The 18,822-nt window shown below is 33.6% G+C and overlaps 2 protein-coding genes across 2 annotated transcripts; one reads left to right on the top strand and one right to left on the bottom strand.

Annotated features, from left to right (window-relative positions):
* Nucleotides 1-10,294: 10,294 nt before the first annotated feature.
* Nucleotides 10,295-11,383, top strand: LOC145146295 (uncharacterized). Its single transcript, XM_079074988.1, has 6 exons — nucleotides 10,295-10,422; nucleotides 10,548-10,574; nucleotides 10,664-10,726; nucleotides 10,833-10,911; nucleotides 10,993-11,038; nucleotides 11,148-11,383. Exons 1-6 carry the CDS (start codon nucleotides 10,384-10,386, stop codon nucleotides 11,155-11,157), a joined length of 264 nt encoding a protein of 87 aa, XP_078931114.1. The 5' UTR covers nucleotides 10,295-10,383; the 3' UTR covers nucleotides 11,158-11,383.
* Nucleotides 11,384-11,458: 75 nt separating this feature from the next.
* On the bottom strand, nucleotides 11,459-13,905 carry LOC145146279 (D-3-phosphoglycerate dehydrogenase 3, chloroplastic-like). Its single transcript, XM_079074987.1, has 3 exons — nucleotides 13,204-13,905; nucleotides 12,498-12,982; nucleotides 11,459-12,419 (listed from the first exon to the last, which is right to left on the bottom strand). Exons 1-3 carry the CDS (start codon nucleotides 13,805-13,807, stop codon nucleotides 11,652-11,654), a joined length of 1,857 nt encoding a protein of 618 aa, XP_078931113.1. The 5' UTR covers nucleotides 13,808-13,905; the 3' UTR covers nucleotides 11,459-11,651.
* Nucleotides 13,906-18,822: the final 4,917 nt, after the last annotated feature.

Below are 18,822 nucleotides of genomic sequence, written 5' to 3'. Positions count from 1 at the left end.
TCATCCATGACCAAGCTTCTAATGTTACCAAACCTTGGTGTCTAGATTCTGTTCATGAAATAACGAGTTCCATCATCTTTAAGATCGAAATGTTTATCCATTCCCCGTAAAGCTTCTTCCTCAACATTTTCCTCTTTCAGAGCATCTAGTTGAGCTTCACGAATCTGGGTATTAAGGTTGGAATGGTTGGTCATAGTTAGTGCCTTTACTCGCCGGGGTTTCGATAATTAGTAATGTATTTTCGTGGTACATGAACCCTGCCTGGTCCTTCTATAATCGCCTTGTGCATACACGTCGTATAAAAATCAGGACCGAATAGACAGTCGAATAAGTGATTCTACCTTAAGCCCACAACCAAACAAGGAACAGGAAGTAAAGCGGAGTCGCAAATTCTAAATCTATAGAATCTTAATTATATACAACCTTAACGTATACACCTAGCAAGCATAAATTACCAATAAGGGTACTTAGTTTCTATATGAATGACGTGACTATTCAGGGTGAGAAGATAATTGGTGATCCCTACCTGGTCCTTCTACAATCGCCTTGTGCATACACATCATATATAATCAACATCGAATAGACGGTCGGATAAGTGATTCTACCTTAAGCCCACAACCAAACAAGGAACAGGAAGTAAAGTGGAGTCACAAATCCTAAGTCTATAGAATCTTAATTATATACAACCCTAACTTATACACTTAGCAAGAATAGATTACCAACAAGGGTAATTAGTTTCTATATGAATGACGTGACTATTCAGGGTGATAAGATAAATGGTGATCCCTACCTGGTCCTTCTACAATTGCCTTGTGCATACACATCATATATAATAAACATCGAATAGACGGTCGGATAAGTGATTCTACCTTAAGCCCACAACCAAACAAGGAACAGGAAGTAAAGCGGAGTCACAAATCCTAAGTCTATAAAATCTTAATTATATATAACCCTAACGTATACACTTAGCAAGAATAGATTACCAACAAGGGTACTTATTTGGATGCTTGCGATATCTATCGTGTAAGTTTCATGAAGTTGGCGAAATTTATGTTTTTGTCGTGTTTTGAAGCCTATGGTCGATAAAGCTTTTATCGGCACCAGTATTAATTAATACCGAAGCCTAAACATTGTTGATATGAAACATACCAATAATCATAGGTGGTTCTTGGAGAGCACCTCAAGCAGTGATCATAAGTTCTCTTTCATTGTCACCCTGATTCTTCAGTTTCGGGCATTCCTTCCTAAAATGCCCTGGTTGATTGCATTTAAAACAGTTACGGCTTCCTCCTGCCGTAGTGGTTGAGGTTTTTCTGCAGTACTTCGAGATGTGACTTCTCATGTTACACTTGTTATAGATTACTTCCCTTTTATCTGTGGAGCCAGACCCGATGTATAACGCTCCACTTTCTTGCTTTCCAGTTTCCCATGCCTGGATAGAGGTGTGCAAGGTCATTAAACCTCGTCGTGTAAGTCTTGATATCAGAACATTTCATTTTTAGGTTCCAAAGCTTATGTTCTAGGCTTTGTACTTCTTCCCGGGGGCAGTACTCCTCTATTAAAAGTTCCTTCATGTTTTCCCCTGACATTGAGTTGGCCACCGAGACACCCAAAGTTTTTACATGGTCAGTCCACCATGTTAGAGCTCCGTCCATCAAGGTGCATGCGGCAAAACGCACTTTTCTACCCTCGGCGCAGTAGCACATGTCAAACACAGTTTCAAATTTTTCAAACCAAGTTAAACCCACAACGCCTTCGTTGCCATAAAAGTTTCTTGGCTTGCAATTTATGAAGTCCTTGTAGGAACAAGTTCTTTTAGGCTCTTCTGGATACGAGTGAAGAGTGCTTCCAACTCCGTTTCCCAGTCCATTCACTTCCACGAGTCGCCTTCCATCACTCAAGCTCCTTGCAGTTGCCATTGCAGTTGTAAGGCGTTCCGAAACTAGTCGTTCCAATTTTGTCGTAGTTTGAGGAAGTCCTGACTCAGGAGGTGGTTGAATAGAGTGCTAGAAGTTGACGTTTCTGGAGTTACAACCGGCCTTCTAGTTGGTCGACCTCTTCGGGTTCGTCCCATAGCTGGTTCGATAGTTGGTGTTACTTCGGGGTGAAATCTGGTGTTCCTTCTTAGAGGTATTTTGATTTCTTATTAGTAGTAGAGATTTAGTTTGTGATGTTTTTGTTAGTTCTCTTATAATGTTTTATTCAAGATTATGATTTATATAAGGGTTCAAAAAGATTTCTAAACTTAATAACATATGTTTCATTATTTTTAAACATTATCATCCGAGTACATTAGTCTTTACCATTTTTACAATGTAAAGACTTACAAGTAGTGGTACAAAGACCTACAAACAAACAAATAAAGTTTACCTATTCTTACATATCCTAATACTTATCCGAAAAGTTTGTCACCAAACTTTTTAGTATCTCAAATATGTTACACAAAAATTTACACGTATATACAAGAATATTGTATTTGCTTTTATTGACTTGTGATCATATTTTACGTTTCTTAAAACGCCAAGATTTTACTCTATCAACTACTTCGCTTAAGTTGGATAATGCATGAGGCCCGACCAAAATAAAACTTAGGCGCGCAACTAGGTTTAGTTATGGTATGACCTATGTTTTATGAAACCTAATTGAGTATTTGATATAAATCCTTGTGTTTAAGTTTATTAGATTTTTATCTTTTAAGCGTTGTAGGGTAAGGCTTTTCCTAAACCTACTAGAGTAAGCCCTAGACTATAGTTGTATTTTTCTTAAAAAGAGAATACTAAGTTCTCTATAGTCGTTAGCTCTGATACCAATCTGTCACACCCCGACCAACGGCGGAAAACGCCGGGGTTGCGATGTTATTACAATTGGATCACAAGTCAACTACATATATCAAATACTTAATATATTTGAATCATTATTTTACAAAACTTTAAGTTTTGGAATTGAAATTACATCTTCATAATTTAAACACACTACGGTAAACAAGTTAAGTCTATTCCCAAAAGAAAGGAATTATAATTTCCTTAGAACCGATGTCCTACCTCCGGCTTCTTAGTTACCTGAGAATACACATTTTTAAAATACGTCAACAAAATTGTTGGTGAGTTCCACAGGTTTTGACTCCATGAGTTTTATAAAAAGAAATCTTTATAAAACGTGCATTGTTTAAGAAAATAAGTTGTGCAAAACTTGGTCGATAATATTACTGACATGCTTCGTGTGAGAACCGATACTTGAAATCTAGTACGAGTACCCATGTTACTTGCTTACAATAAAAGTAAATTTTTAACATATTTTTGAGAAGCAAAATATTTAGTGTTTGTATAAATAGACACTAACAATCGTTTTAACGATCTACAAACAGTATTCATACTACATACAGCCTCATCCCAGTGTGTATTAGTATATTTATATTCGGGACTTTGTTATAATTCCCGATTGTTTGGATTTAAAGACTTTTGGTTGTAATGCTTAAAAATGTAAAGCTACCAAAGTTCTAACGGGACAACAGTCGTGGGTGTCCCTATACGAGTTTAAACAGTACGTCGACTGTAAGTGACCATATATTTGTTTAGACAATACTCCGACTGTAAGTGACCATATATTTGTTTAGACAGTACTCCGACTGTAAGTGAATAACAAAGTTTATGCAGCACCCCGGCTGTGAGTGACCAAAATCGACATAGTCCCAATCATATTATCTTATGAGGTTGTCAACATGATCTTATTAGAAATACTTGTTATAATTTAAATTTTGTAACTATTAAAGTATGTGTGATTTAAACAATATCATTATTTGTGTCTTTCTCATTTACAACAAAACTTTGTATATGCATTTGAAAGTCCAAACAACAAGATAAATAAAAAGGGCAATTATGTCCATGTTTTTAGAAAATCATAGAAAAATCATCGTAAGTCGAAATCTGGATCCGTAAACTCTCAAAGTTTAGAAAATGAGTCTACTTTGTCCATAATTTTTACCCTGACCTTAAGTGGTTCCTAACCAGAGTGAAAATGTTCAGTTTTACATACTGGTCCAAAAATGTTTTGAAATGATAGGCAGTTTTGTAAAAATCATTATAAATTGTAGAAAAGTCGTATGAACGCGTGCGAGTAGTCCTTGGAAAGGTATAAACCTGAACTATTAGTATATTGTACAGTTTTGAAATCAATTAAGTTTAAGGATGGCAAAACAGTCCGTGAACAGACCATAACTTTACTGTGAAAAGCTGAAATTTAAGCTTAGATATGTTTAGTGACATAATTTGCATTTTTAGTTAGAAAAGCCTTTAAATATTTCAAATAAGATTTTTTTAGTGTGTATTCTCCCCCAAAATTTGTAAAACATAAAACAGGGGCCGTAGAAAACTCACATTTGTCGCGTAGAGTTATTCGGTTTGAGAATGGTTTGTGCGGTTTCCGGTTCCACTCACGTTTGCGATTTGAGTATTCTTTTGGATGTCTAGCTTTAACTTGGATCTAAGTATATTGCCAAAAGGTGGTGGAATAACACAAGCTTTTTGAGAGGTAAAGGGTAACTTTGTAACTTTCTCAGGGGTTTTAAGTGTTTGAAAGTAGATACATATGGTATAATTTAAATCTCGTAAATGGGCAGAAAGGTGAAGAACTTTTGGGTGTTTGTTTGATGCTCCAAAATAGTCACTGTTTTGGCTATGTTGCTGTCACGAAAACTTCACAGCAAAAGGGTAAGAAAAAGGTAGTTTACTCACTGTTTTAAATCTCTAATTTTGAGTAGCATAACAACTAACTTCCAGGGGTATTTGGTGGTAAAAATATCAAGCAAAAGGAAGGTGTAGATGGGTGAAATGGTGGCTGAAACACCAAGGGACAGCAGCCCCTTTAAGGTTCACGGTTTTGAGGAGTTGGAAGGAAATTTATGTGGCTGAAAATGAGATGAACTTTGAGAGCATTTCCCTGGAGTATTGGCTGGTCAAATGAGGGTAAAATGAAGAAGAAATTTCGTGATTATGAAGGAGGAAAGAGTGGAAGGGGATAAGGGGACAAAACCTAGACTAACTTGTGATGGGATGTGAGTTTATGAGATGTGATGTTGCCTAGCCACTTGCTTGGTTGGTTTGTTAAGGATATAATTAGTTAACTAACTAACTACTACTTAGTTAGTTAGTTAGTTAGAAGTTCTAGTAATGGAGAGGGAAGGTGTTAATCTCGAAAATTAGAAGAGGGATTAAGAAGTATTCTTAGTAAAATGTCTTAAGTGATTAAGCACTTATTAGTTAAGTTTGCACTTATCTCAACCATTTCTCTTATCTTAATTGATTTAGACACCATATTCCTTACATAAAATCACTTTAAGTCATAACTCATAACTAGTAATCCACTAGATAATAATACATATGTACAAATACATACATATATACTTAGTATAAAATAACAATGTAGTTTTTGTGTATTTGAACTTAAATGTTTATGTTTTATTCTTTTTATTCAAAAACACTTAAATACATTTTAATTATGCCTCATAACAATTCATTTTATATTTATATTTATTTAAATATAAAATTTATTGATCAAGGTATAATTTCGTGACATTTAACCGGTTAATAATATCGTTAAACACGTTCTGTCACTTTGGTTCGTATATTTGTCAAATTTAGATCCTTCACAACTATTAAGCACACATTTTACATAGAACTTAACTTATTCATCAATCGGAGACATGTTGATACAAAAATTAAGTTTGTTGCGTTCAATTGACGTTATATGCTAATTTTCACAAAACGGTGATGGTTCGTAGTCATACGTCGTAACGAAATTTATCATTTGTTACTTGTTTTATATTTCACAAGAACTTATCTAAATAAGACAAGTTAAATTCCTTCAACCATTTTTGATAAAATATTCATATTGCTTAAAAATCAAAATATAGTATCGTACGATCGTTTCTATTTTTACCAATTGTTACAAAATCTAAGTGAAAGGCTTCTCTAAATTAAAACCCTGATGATGACGACTCAGAAGCTGTGAATAACGACCCTTTATTGTTTCAATTTTGTATTGAATTTTTTTCATTTTTAGTAGATTAATTTCAACATATGGGTTGTTATTCAATCATAGATGGAAGGATTTAGCAGATTCATTCGGTCATGAATGGAAGGAAGTAGGTATTTTGTTTATTTGTCTTCAGTTTTGTACCGAACGTTTTTTTACATAGACTTTACGGCTTCCTCGGTTCGTCTCTACAATGAAGTCAAATGGATAACCATAGTAACACATATGTCAACCCAATATGTCAACATTATCCTCACAAATATCGGAAGAATCAATGTATTTTTTTTTTGTTTTTTTCGCTGCTTAATTCTCAATTGGGGACCAATATTTTGTTGCTTTGGTTCTTAGTTATAGGGATGGTAAGTTTGATCGGCTTGCCCAGTAGGTGAAAAAACTATAGCACCATCATTATCAATGGAGGTACCCATAATTTTTTTTGAATTTATTTATGTTCTTGAAGCTAGGGGTGCAAACGAGCCAAGCTACTTGTGAGCTATTCGGGATCAGCTCATTAAAATCTCAACTCGAAACCGATTTTAAACGATCTCGAGCCGAGATCGAGCTTAATATTAAGCTCGTTTATTAAACGAGCTTGAGCTCGAGCCTATGTCACTATGCTCGATTAGGCTCGCGAGCCTAAACGAGCCTTTATATAATATAATTTATTATTATTATTATACATTAAAATAAAAACATATTTGGGAAATTAGGGATTTAGGGTATTAATAAACGAGCTTCTTAACGAGCTCGAGCCGAGCTTAAGCTTATTTAGGCACGTCAGACAAAAAACGAGCCGAGCCCGAGCCTGAACCGAGCTTGTATAATTCTTTACGAGCACGAGCCGAGCTCAGTACAAGAAATCTTTAATCGAGACGAGCTCAAGTCTCGTATAACATAAACGAGCCTGAGTTGAGCCTGATCAAGCTGGCTCGGATCAGCTTATTTGCACCCCTACTTGAAGCGAATATTAGCTCCTATTTGATTGTTTCGTTCTTTGCATTCAAAAACTACCTACACACTTTAGACTATATATATATATATATATATATATATATATATATATATATATATATATATATATATATCGATGGAATGATAAAAATTACTAATAGTTTATAATGAGAGCCATTTCATTTAGAAACAATATTCTTAAGTTTTTCTCATATGTTCTATGAACCAGTTTGTACTTAAGCACCGGGAAGCAGTAGGAAAGAGATGGTTTCGAGGAACACTGTTAGGTGTGTAAAACCCAACAAATAATAGGGGTACAAGAGACTCCAAATACACTGCTTTAATGCACTAAAAAGTATTACAAGGCAAGCAGGATCGAATCATAGAGACACGAGATAAAAGTCTATACCTCTTTGCGCAAGGTACTTTGGTCACAAAGGGGGATTTGTTTGTAGAAGTCAAATAATGAAAATAACAATCAACTTTGAAACATGAAGAAAATGAAATAGATTTGTAAACAAGTTGTAAAAGTGCTTCCAGTTCTAGTTCTTAATGTTGTCATTTAACCTGATAATGACTTAATGTAATTTGTGATTGCTATTCTAAGTTGGTACTGAAAGATATTAACATTCTCTAATACCTCTCGCTTGCCAAATTATCTAACCAAAACATGCTCTTTGACTAGACCTAGCTTTACTAATTCAACCTAAACACGCTCTTAGATTGTATTGAAAAACTGCATTAAGTTTTGTACAAGCTTCCCAACAATGTTCATTTCTTCTCATACGCTTGGAAGTGTGAAAACATGTGATATATGTTTTACAATAAGTAAACTTATTGTTTGTTACCAATAATTAACTTTACAGAACGATTAGGTGCCCTAAAAGTTAATTAACTGCACAAAAATTCAATTCATGAAAGTGGCCAATCAAACACAAATCAGATTTAAGGGTTCTAGTTTAAATAAAAACATAATCACTAGAATAGAATCACAAATCAAACATCAAATCATATGCTTTAAGTCAAGCAATCAACATGTTTTGAACAAGAACTAGAAACTAGGGTTTCTTAGCCACACATGGCTAAGAACAAATCAAACAAGAATAAATATGAATTAGAATGTTTAATGCTTACAAAAATGAAATCAAAAGTGTTTGCAATGATTAGGTCTTCTCAAAAACTCCAAGAAATCTCCCAAAATCGCCTAAGATCGCCCAAAGTTGCTCCAGAAACCGTCCTCCATAAAAATGACGTCTTCTCCTGTTTTAATTAATGTTCACGTGCATGCCATAAGGCCATGCGTTTTTGGCATGACCATGCCTTTTGCCCATGTGTTTTTGGCATGGCCATTTGTCTTGACCATGTGTTTTTGGCATGTCCCATGCTTTTTGCTAAAATTCCAAAAAGTCTTCACTGTTGGCTCCATCTTCAATCTAGCTTCACCACGAGTCATGTTGCTCAAATATAGGATGACAAAGGACAAACATGACCCGTGTCGGTGTGACACGAATCGCGTTTCAAACATAGTCCTTTGCTATGATGAGAATGCAACAATGAATCGTGTTATGTCTTCATGTTCTCTTCCATGGCATGACCGATACATCTTCTTTTCATGCTCCAAAGCTCCATGCTCCATGATCCATGATCCATGCTCCATGCTCCATAATGCCTACAAAATAAATCAAAAATAGTGAAATACCAGACATTCTTAATGAAACATGTAGTTGCCCAAATAATTAACTAAATGCAAGAATTATGAAGTAGAATGCTATGAAAGGACGGAAATAAACATGCAAAATAGGTGCATAAAATGCACCTATCAAACACCATCAATTTATATGGGTGTTTGAAGTAAAATCTATAGAACAAACTGATTTCATTATTGTACATTTGACTTTGACTTAGCAAATGTTATTCATGTGCTAGAGACCTCCATTTGTGACACAAGATTAATTGGAAGGCTCTGCATTGGTAAAGATTTTAGAAGCTTATACAACCTTCCCCTTTCGGTTCCAAATACTAATTCTTGATTATTTTTTGTAGTTAATAAAAAAGGCCTTCTGTCACTGACTCGGGAGCTCTCCTCCACTATTGAAGGTTGTCTGGCAGCAGCAACACCAAAGTTGTTGTTTGGATGATGTCGTAGTGAACCAAAGACATGAGGCACGACGTGTGGTGGGGTGACAACACCTGGAGGCTGTGAAGAGATACCATGCGTTGTTGGTGGTGATCAGAAGAAGTCATGCTGCTACAAGTTTGCTTATAAATTTTACTTATTGTAGATATTTATATAGACTTTGTTGATGTCTAATTGTTGGTTGTGGTTGCAGGATAGCAAACCTTTTTTCTAAATGGCAAAAAGTTATGGTCTCAAAAAGGATTTGTTGCTTTGTAAGTTTTTCCATTTCAATTGAAAGAAGAGTACGCTTTCATTTCTTGCATTTAGCCACTAATTAGGTTAAATGCAAGAAATAACACTATACTTTATGTTTTCTATACAAATATATAAACAAACTCTTCTCTCACTAGCAACAACTGAAATGTAGTCTCCATGCACGACAGCGTGGCATTCCTGTAAGCAGGGGCAGAACTAGGAATTTTCGACAGGGGTAGCACATATTTCTTATAATTATAATAAATGGGGGGTTTGTAACTTATAACATGTCCTTTGAATAAATAAATAGGGATAACTCAACTTTTGTATTTCACTGGACCCACATATTTCATAAAAGCATTTGATGGACATAATTGGGCTTTTACCTTCTCCGGACTTTAAAATTAGGCTAAATAGAAGCACCATAAATTCTGTAATCAATAGCACCTTAAAAGTTACCATTTTTTTTCAACTTTGTATAATATCCATGATTTTTTGAGGGGTAGCACGTGCTACCCCTGCCAACTATATAGTTCCGCCAATGCCTGTAAGTATGCGTCCACACGAAAATCACTACATTGAAGGATATGATGGAGAACCTACACTACAACTGATCCCCCTTTTCCATTTCCACAAATGCGTCCCCCTATGTAATGATCTTTCCATGTAATGAACGTTCGTAATAAAATAAGACGTGTTTATCTACCATTAATATGTATGTTCTCCATAGATTAGAATTCCAAAATATAAAAAAGAAAACGTAAAAAACAAATTAAAAAAGTGACCCATGGTTCACAACCGCCTCACTAGTTTATACAAATGATCAAAGACTTGGAACCAATTAGGTAAGACCTGTACTTGGAGGAGCAAAGTTGTAATGTAAATATTAGTTTAGGGACCATTCATGTATCTGATGCATAATGTTGAATAGAAAAGGGGGGTTTACGTCTGTCTATGGTTTTGTTTCCGCTCAGCCAGAAACCAAAAGACTCGGGAGAAGATCTCTGTCTCGTATTCAACAAGCAGCCATGGCGACTAAAGTTCAGAGGATCATGACCCAACCTATCGTACGTATTCTTTCCTTCTCCAAAACCAACTTAATTAACTGGGATCCCTAATTGGTTTCCCTCATTTTCACTTTTATTTTAAGTGACGACTAATAGAATCTTTAACTTTTTCCTATTAATTCCAGAACCTGATATTCAGATTCCTTCAAAGTGTAAGCTCTACTCACATTTTAAATTTCATTCGATGGTTTGTTTGGACGAATTGGCTGATTTTCTGAGTTTTATGCTGTGTATGAAACAGAAAGCGCGTATCCAGATATGGCTATTTGAACAGAAGGATTTGAGGATCGAAGGTCGTATAATTGTAAGTCTAATTATTCTGAGCATGAATTTTACGATCTTTTTTAACTTCTTGTAATTTTGTAACTTGATGATAATTATAATTTCGTATGCTTGGTTGTTTGATGTAGGGTTTTGATGAGTACATGAATTTGGTTCTTGAGGATGCAGAGGAAGTCAGTATAAAGAAGAAAACCAGAAAGGCTCTAGGTCGGTTAGCTTGATTATCCTTCTTTCTATCGATCTTGTTCTTGGTGTCCTTTTTTCTAACCTTCAAGTTTTGGATTTTAGGAAGGATTCTGTTGAAAGGAGACAACATTACTCTGATGATGAATACGTATGTAAATCATTCTCTACATCCTTCCACACACATTGCATTGTAGCTTCTTTTCTATTACCTGCAACTCATTTTACTAACTTGCATCTGTTGTATTGTATGTATTCAGAGGAAAATAATCAGGAGCATTTATTTGCATGAGGATAAAACTGATTGGTACATCACAAGAAGCTAAAGTGAAGATTCAGGACTTGATCAGTTTCTTTGGACGTTTTACCACTTTGATCATGTATTCGTCACCATTTTACTACAATATATATTTGTCAACAAGTATGTTAAATAGCTATAGTCAGCACCTTAAAATTGCATTCAGACGTTCGGCTAATGGAATGTTTCTTTTTCACACTTGATGAGTTAAGTACTTAATCTGGATAGTTATGAAATTGGCCTATTTAGACGTTTTATTCAGTCTTGGAAAAGTAGAAAAAAGATGTACAACATTTTATCCATGCATACATCATTCTCATTCAGGTGCTCCTTTTCCTGGAGCTAGAATTTATAAATAGATTACAAACACCACAACATCACATGACCTCAAACTCTTCATTGTGAGGATTGTACTTTGTACTAATCTCTTAACTTGCCCCTATCATCACAACACTATAAGACCTTATTATAAGCCAAGAAACACAAACTCTTCAACAGCTGGCACATCACCTATTTTCTTGAGGGTACTTTTGTCCGGTTCTTCATCAACACCAATCGCCATAATAGCCTTCTTCCCCCTAAAAGTCCTTCCAACACTCATGAAACTCACATTCACATTATTCATTCCAAGAATACCCCCAACCATTCCAATCATCCCTGGTTGGTCCACCTGGCGACACAATATCAAGTTCCCTTCAAGACTCACATCCACATCAAACGACCCCACACGTGTCAAATGAGGTTTCCCATATTTCACTCCCCCTTCAACACTAATCTCATCATTATCACTCAAAGCACTTGCAAATTTCGATTTCACATTGCTTATCTGAACTTGAATGGAATCAAATGGACACCCTGGCGATGAGTTGGCAAACACCCGTTCTTCAGAAATCCGTAAACCTTTCTGTTTAGCTATGAAGTCAGCATTAACAAGGTTGATTATGGAATCAGAGATTGGTTCTATGATGCCTTTTACAATCATAGCCCTTACAAGTCTTGTGTCCAGGTCATCAGGATCACGTGCTGACCTGTACACCACCTTTACAGACTTAATCCCACTTCCTCCAGCAACCAACTGTACAGCTAGTCTTCCCAGCTTCTCAGCTAGTGCCACGTAAGGTGCCAGCTCAGATAAAACCTCGGGGGCTACCATTGGAGCATTAACGGCCGTTGCAGAGAGTTCTCCTTGTAAGGCTCCAACTACAGCTTCTGCTATTTCAACAGCTACACCTTCCTGATGTTTGTATAATTAACCGTGGTTAAGTTAAAAAGGGGTGAGTGAGAGGATTGTAATTACAATTTAAAATCATACTTGTGCCTCTTTTGTGCTAGCTCCAAGATGAGGTGTTGCAGTGACGTTTTCATGGTGGACTAATTTACTATCTTTGGGTGGCTCTTCAGTGAACACATCTAAGGCTGCCTGTGCAACGACTCCAGAATCAAGGGCTTTCAGTAAGGCGTCTTCATCAATGACTCCACCACGAGCAACATTGATGATTCGGACTCCTTTTTTCATCTTTGAAAAGGTTTCATCGTTGAAAACTTTTGAAGTTGTTGGAGTGAGTGGCATATGGAGTGAGATGAAATCTGCAGTTGAAATGGCATGATCGAAAGAGATGAGTTCGACACCAATGGCACGGGCTCTGTCTGCTGGTGCGTATGGATCGTGTGCAACCACATGCATGCCTAGGCCTTTTGCACGTCTAGCAACCTCAGATCCGACCTTCCCGAATCCCATGATCGCTAATGTCTTCCCCACCATGGAAACTCCGACGTACTTGTTACGCTGCCATTTGCCTGTAAAAAAACGATTGAAAACTCAGATTGTGAGATAGATCTGGTTAATATGAGCTGTAAAAGGAGTAAAAAGTAGCTGGTGTCAGAAAACTTTTTTTCCAGATCATAAGATAGATCTGACGGATGTGAGATAACAGGGGAATTTCATCTCAGAGAAGGAAAAAGTCATCCATGGCAGATATTGGGGAAGGAGAATAGAGAAGATAGAGGGATTTAGGTACCAGCTTTCATGGAGGCATCAGCCTGTGCGACATTACGAGCCATAGAAGACAACAAAGCAATGGCGTGTTCGGCAGCAGCAATAGTGTTGGCAGTAGGAGCATTAACAACAAGGCATCCAAATTCAGTGGCGGCTTGTAGATCTACATTGTCAATACCTACGCCAGCTCTTCCAACGACCTTCAATCGACCTTTAGCGGCTTCAAAAACCTGACGGTTAACTTTTGTACCACTTCTGACGATCAAGGCATCGCACATGGAGATCTTGGAACACAAATCGTCCGGAGAGAGGTTGTAGGAGCAATCAACGTTGGCGAAGCTTTTGAGAAGATCGAGACCTGCATCTCCAAGTTTTTCTGAGACAAGGATGGTCGGTTTGGAATTGGAGAAAATGGAATCGAGATTTGAGGCGGTTGAGGAGAGATTTGGGGAATCTGCGGTTTTAAGAACATTGGTGATAGTTAGATATTGAAATCGAGGAGTTGAAGGAGAAAATCTTGGGGGAATTGAAAATGAGGAAGGTAGGAATGAAGATTTGAAAGGGGTGGCGTAGGTTGGGAGGTTGATTGAAGATTTTGAAGAAGAAGGAACAGTCGAAGCGATCATGGCGGAAATCAACAGAAATATCAATCTGGTTTCTTTCCTTTTTCTTTGGGGTGATTTTTGCGGGGGAACCGTCGGTGTCTTTATAAGCGCCAACAATCATTCGTATCTACATGCCACTAACTGATTAATAATATACTAAATGTTACAAAACCAGTCCCTCGGGTATTTCTGAATGGATTAATTTTGCATGTATAATTTTTTTCCCAACATTAATGATATTGTATTGATAACAAACCTACACATAACACATTGATCGTGAATAACTAAAAACTTACAAAGTAAAACCTAAATAATAAAAGAGATTTTCTAATATGTGCGGGCGTATTAATTATAAAAAATATTACCATAATTAAATGTGAAATGCATTAATTATGAAGATTATTAATGAATTTTATATTTATTATGGTAATATTTATTATAATTAATGTATTTAACATTTAATTATGGTAATAATTGTGATTAATTAATACTTCTTATATGTGCCCTTAGGGCACATATTAGAAAATCCCATAATAAAATTTAAGTCCGTGCATTGCATAACGGCGTCTTTTGTAATCAATCAGCACAACTTTACCAATTACTTTCTAGTCTTCTAAAAATATAATTAATAAAATAAGATGAAGCAACATTATTTTATGTAAGGTTCCTTATCCTTCTTTATACATGTGATTTCTAATTAAAGAATTATTATATATAAAAGAATCATAGTCTTTTTGAATACATGAGAACTAGTGAAGATTTCAATAATTAAAGGTGTGTGCGATGAGAATAATTATTTTATAAGTAAAAGAAAGACTCACCAATCATAACCAAAATGAGATCCGGAGATACTATAAAATTAAAAACCGATAATAACAAAAAGACTATATTCTCATTCTCATGTTACATTTATAAAACTTGGGTCTATCTTTTTTCCTTTAAATGATCATAATCGAATTTGAAATCGGGTCAATTGTGAATTGTAAATTGTAAATTATATTATATAAGGTTCCTCTTATTTAAAAACCGATAATAACAAAAATACTCTATATATGATATAAACTGACAATAATTTCGCAACTTATATATCAAATTTTCTCTTTTATGTATTTTCAAATCCATGTCGAGTCCATGTTTAAGAATTTATTTCGAATGTTTGACACAACCAAGTAAGTTTTTTTATTTTTATTTTTTTTATTTTAATTAATTAATTAATTTTTTTTCCTTTCTATTTTAAAACACTGAATGTCAAGTTCGAGACCTTAGTTTTTGAGTTTTTTAATATTAAACTAGAAAGGTGTCCCCCCCCCCCCTCAGAATGACGTAAGCAATGACATAAGAAGCCATTAGACACATTATTGAAGACATGTGGCCTTTCAATATAGAAAGGAGTTGTAATTATTTAGGTTTTGTCTTTTATAATTATTGTATGTCTATTGTATTATTGTGATGTAACATAAAATATGTAAGTCCCTCAATAGTCTAGGGGGCTATAATGTAAATAGGTTTGTCATATTGCAATCAACCGATTGCAATTCTATTATTGTACTCGGCTCCTTTGAGCCTATAAATAGGGCATTTGCCCATATGGAATAAACAAGCTAAAATTGAGTGTTTAAGATTTGAGTTGATCTCAATCTTCTTCTGTTGAAATAGCTCGTCTATTTCTGAATAGCAGAACCCTATCCAAACATATCCATATATTCATATAAACATATCAAACCCAGACAATCAATTCATCGTCAATCCATTCCGACGCATCATTCAGGTATATTCTTTCTTAATTTTATTAATTCCGCCATGTATTTCGATTTGGTATCAGAGCTAAGTAACGTTCTTATTATTCTTATTATTAGTTTGCATATTCAATCTATCGTTAATAAGAATATATACATATGCATATGCAACATCATAAACATGATAATGAATAACCATTGTTTTTAAATATTCATATTTAAAAAAGTTATCAACAATTAAAATATTTATCGAAAGAAGATTTAATACTATAAATATGTCTCAAGAAATAGAAAACTCACCAATAGTTATTAATAACGAAGAAAATGAATCCGGATACACTTTTGATGCTTTAATTAATAAAAATAACATCAATAAAGACGCTATAAGAAAATCAAATTTCACACTATCCGAAAGACACAATTTTAGATATAACACATTTAAAAATTTCTTTTCTAGAAAAAATATTATATATTATGGAAAAATTATAGGAGAACAAGCAATACCTATAGAATTAACTCAAGGAAATATTACTATACCCATAATAAATAAACAACAAATTAGAAATAGATTATCTCATATTAAAGAAACAGATAGAATAAAAATTGCTTATATTCATATATCAACTATTCAAATAATCTTAAAAAGTACTGTAAGTAATTTAAATACACCAATAGAATTAGAAATCAGAGATGATCGTATAATTAATAACCAAGAAAGTATTATTGCAAAAGGAGAAGGTAATTTAATTGAAGGAAAAATAAAATTTGATATTAATATTCAATTAGGATTAAGTCTTAAAGATAAAAATTTAAGTAATAGTATTACTGTACGATATAAATTATTAAGACAAAATTTTATGATAAAAGGTAATCATCCATTTACTATTACATATCAAATAAATTATGCATTAACAAATTCTCATCATAGTATTACATTTAAAACAGAAGATAGAATTTATATAGATAAATTATTTACCCCTTTATTATCCCTTGAATCACCAAATATGACTAATAATAGAATATTCAATGAAACTAATTTTCAACCAATAATAACTACTTCGTTAATAAAAAGAAGTCCAATTATAGAACCTCCATTTTCAACTATAATAGGTAGATCTTCTATTTCAGAATGTCAGCCTTCAACATCTAATGAAAATAACGATGAAAAGCTAGAAGATATTAAAGAAATGATTAGATCATTAAGTTTAAGAATATGACAGAATCATCTAGTAATTCCCTAAAATATTTTAAAACACTTGAAGGATCATATCAAAATACAAAACCATGTATACCAGATAAAGAAATGATTATAGAAATACCACAAAATTTACCACAAGGAACAATATATAACATCGGTCTTAATCCTGAAGAAGATAAATCAGTAGGAGAAAAACTAAATATAATAAGTCAAAAATTAAACAATATTATAGAAATAGAAAGTTTAATTGTATTAAAACAAATCCCTGAATTATTACAGAATTTAACTCAACAGAAAAATCTACTTGAAAAATATTTAAAAATAATAAAAAAAATTAAAGAAGAACCACTCAATGAAAAACCACTACTTAAAGAAAAACCACTTACCATTAAACGACCTTTCACATGGTAAAATAAAAATGAATATAAAACCCAAATATACTATAATTACAATGATAAATAAAAAATTATGGAGTTATAAAAACAAAAAATCACAAAATCGAAATCTAAAAACAATACGCAATGTTTCAACCACTCTAACAAACACAACTTGTTAATATAAAAGTTTTACAAGAAAAAACATCAATTAAAAGAAATTTATAAACTAATCCTAAAATGAGTAAAAGAAAAACAAATATTAACCCAAACAGTACCTTTATTATAACCAAAATACAAGATAAAGAATTAGTTTCATATATAGATACAGGAGCTACTTTATGTTTTGGAAGAAAAAAGATATTAAAAAATTGGGAAAAATTAGAAAAACCATTAAAGATCACAATTGCTGATAAATCAATTCACAAAATTTGGTTCGTAGGAAGAGATATAGATATAGTAATTGAAAAAACATCATTCAAAACTCCAACTATATATCAACATGATTCAGGAATAGATTTAGTTATAGGAAATAATTTCCTTAAATTATATCAACCATTTATACAAACAAATGACGATATAAGTCTCAATCATCCAACAAAAGGTATTATAAAAACTGCAATTATCAAACATTATGATCTTATTAAAATAATCAAACAAGAGGTTGGCTTTCAATTACGCATATTACTAACATTTGCTAAAGAAATTGCTGAAAAACAACTCGAAGAAGTATGTAGCGAAAACCCGCTAGATCATTTAAAAAATAAAAATAATCAAGAAATAATAATATTATTAAAAAACCCTAATGATGAAGTTAATGTTCCAAATAAAATTCCATACAGCATAAAAGATGTTTCTGAATTCAAACATGAATGCATTGAACTATTAGAAAAAGGAATCATTCGACCTAGCAAGAGTCCTCATTCAGCACCTGCATTTTATGTAGAAAATAATAATGAAATAAAACGAGGCAAACGAAGAATGGTAATCAATTATAAAAAAATGAATGATGCTACTATAGGAGACTCATATAAATTACCACGAAAAGAATATATTTTAGAAAAAATAAAAGGAAATACACATTTTAGTACATTTGATGCAAAATCCGGATATTGGCAATTACGCTTACATGAAAATATGAAACCACTAACCGCTTTTTCATGTCCTCCTCAGAAGCATTATGAATGGAATGTTCTTCCATTCGGTTTAAAACAGGCACCAGCAATATATCAGCGATTCATGGATGAAACCTTAAATGGTTTAGATCATATTTGTCTTGCATATATTGATGATATAATTGTTTTTACAAAAGGAAACGAACAAACACACATTGATGCAGTCATCAAGGTTTTACAAAGAATTAAAGAAAAGGGTTTAGTTTTATCAAAAAAGAAATCAAAACTTTTTCAAACTACAGTTGAATATCTCGGTTTAAAAATTGGAGAAAATGGTCAATTATCGTTAACAGACAATATACGAGAAAAATTAAATATGTTTCCTAATAAACTTGAAAATAGAAAACAAATACAACGATTTCTTGGTTGTTTAAATTATATTGCAGAACAAGGATTTTTAAAAAATTTAGCAAAAGAAAGAAAAGTTTTACAAAAGAAAATATCAGAAAAAATACCTTGGTCTTGGACCAATACAGATACTATTTTAGTACAAAATATAAAACAAAACATTCAAGTTCTCCCTACTTTATATAATGCAAAAATAGATGATTTC

Source organism: Lactuca virosa, chromosome 1, assembly GCF_052849685.1.
Source record: "Lactuca virosa cultivar CGN04683 chromosome 1, Lactuca_virosa_CGN04683_v6, whole genome shotgun sequence".
Lineage (NCBI taxonomy): Eukaryota > Viridiplantae > Streptophyta > Magnoliopsida > Asterales > Asteraceae > Lactuca > Lactuca virosa.
The sequence above is the reverse complement of the archived record's forward strand: the minus strand, read 5'-3'. Positions and strand labels throughout refer to the sequence as shown.

Bases quoted from the DNA above. Each gene is read 5' to 3' on its own strand.
- LOC145146295 (XM_079074988.1), top strand. From the start codon at position 10,384: ATGGCGACTAAAGTTCAGAGGATCATGACCCAACCTATC. The intron at 10,423-10,547 runs GTACGTATTCTT...TATTAATTCCAG, and splicing joins GGATCATGACCCAACCTATC to AACCTGATATTCAGATTCCT. The intron at 10,912-10,992 runs GTCGGTTAGCTT...TTTGGATTTTAG, and splicing joins GAAAACCAGAAAGGCTCTAG to GAAGGATTCTGTTGAAAGGA.
- LOC145146279 (XM_079074987.1), bottom strand. From the start codon at position 13,807: ATGATCGCTTCGACTGTTCCTTCTTCTTCAAAATCTTCAATCAACCTC. The intron at 12,983-13,203 runs GTACCTAAATCC...GTTTTTTTACAG, and splicing joins TGATGCCTCCATGAAAGCTG to GCAAATGGCAGCGTAACAAG. The intron at 12,420-12,497 runs GTATGATTTTAA...TACAAACATCAG, and splicing joins CTAGCACAAAAGAGGCACAA to GAAGGTGTAGCTGTTGAAAT.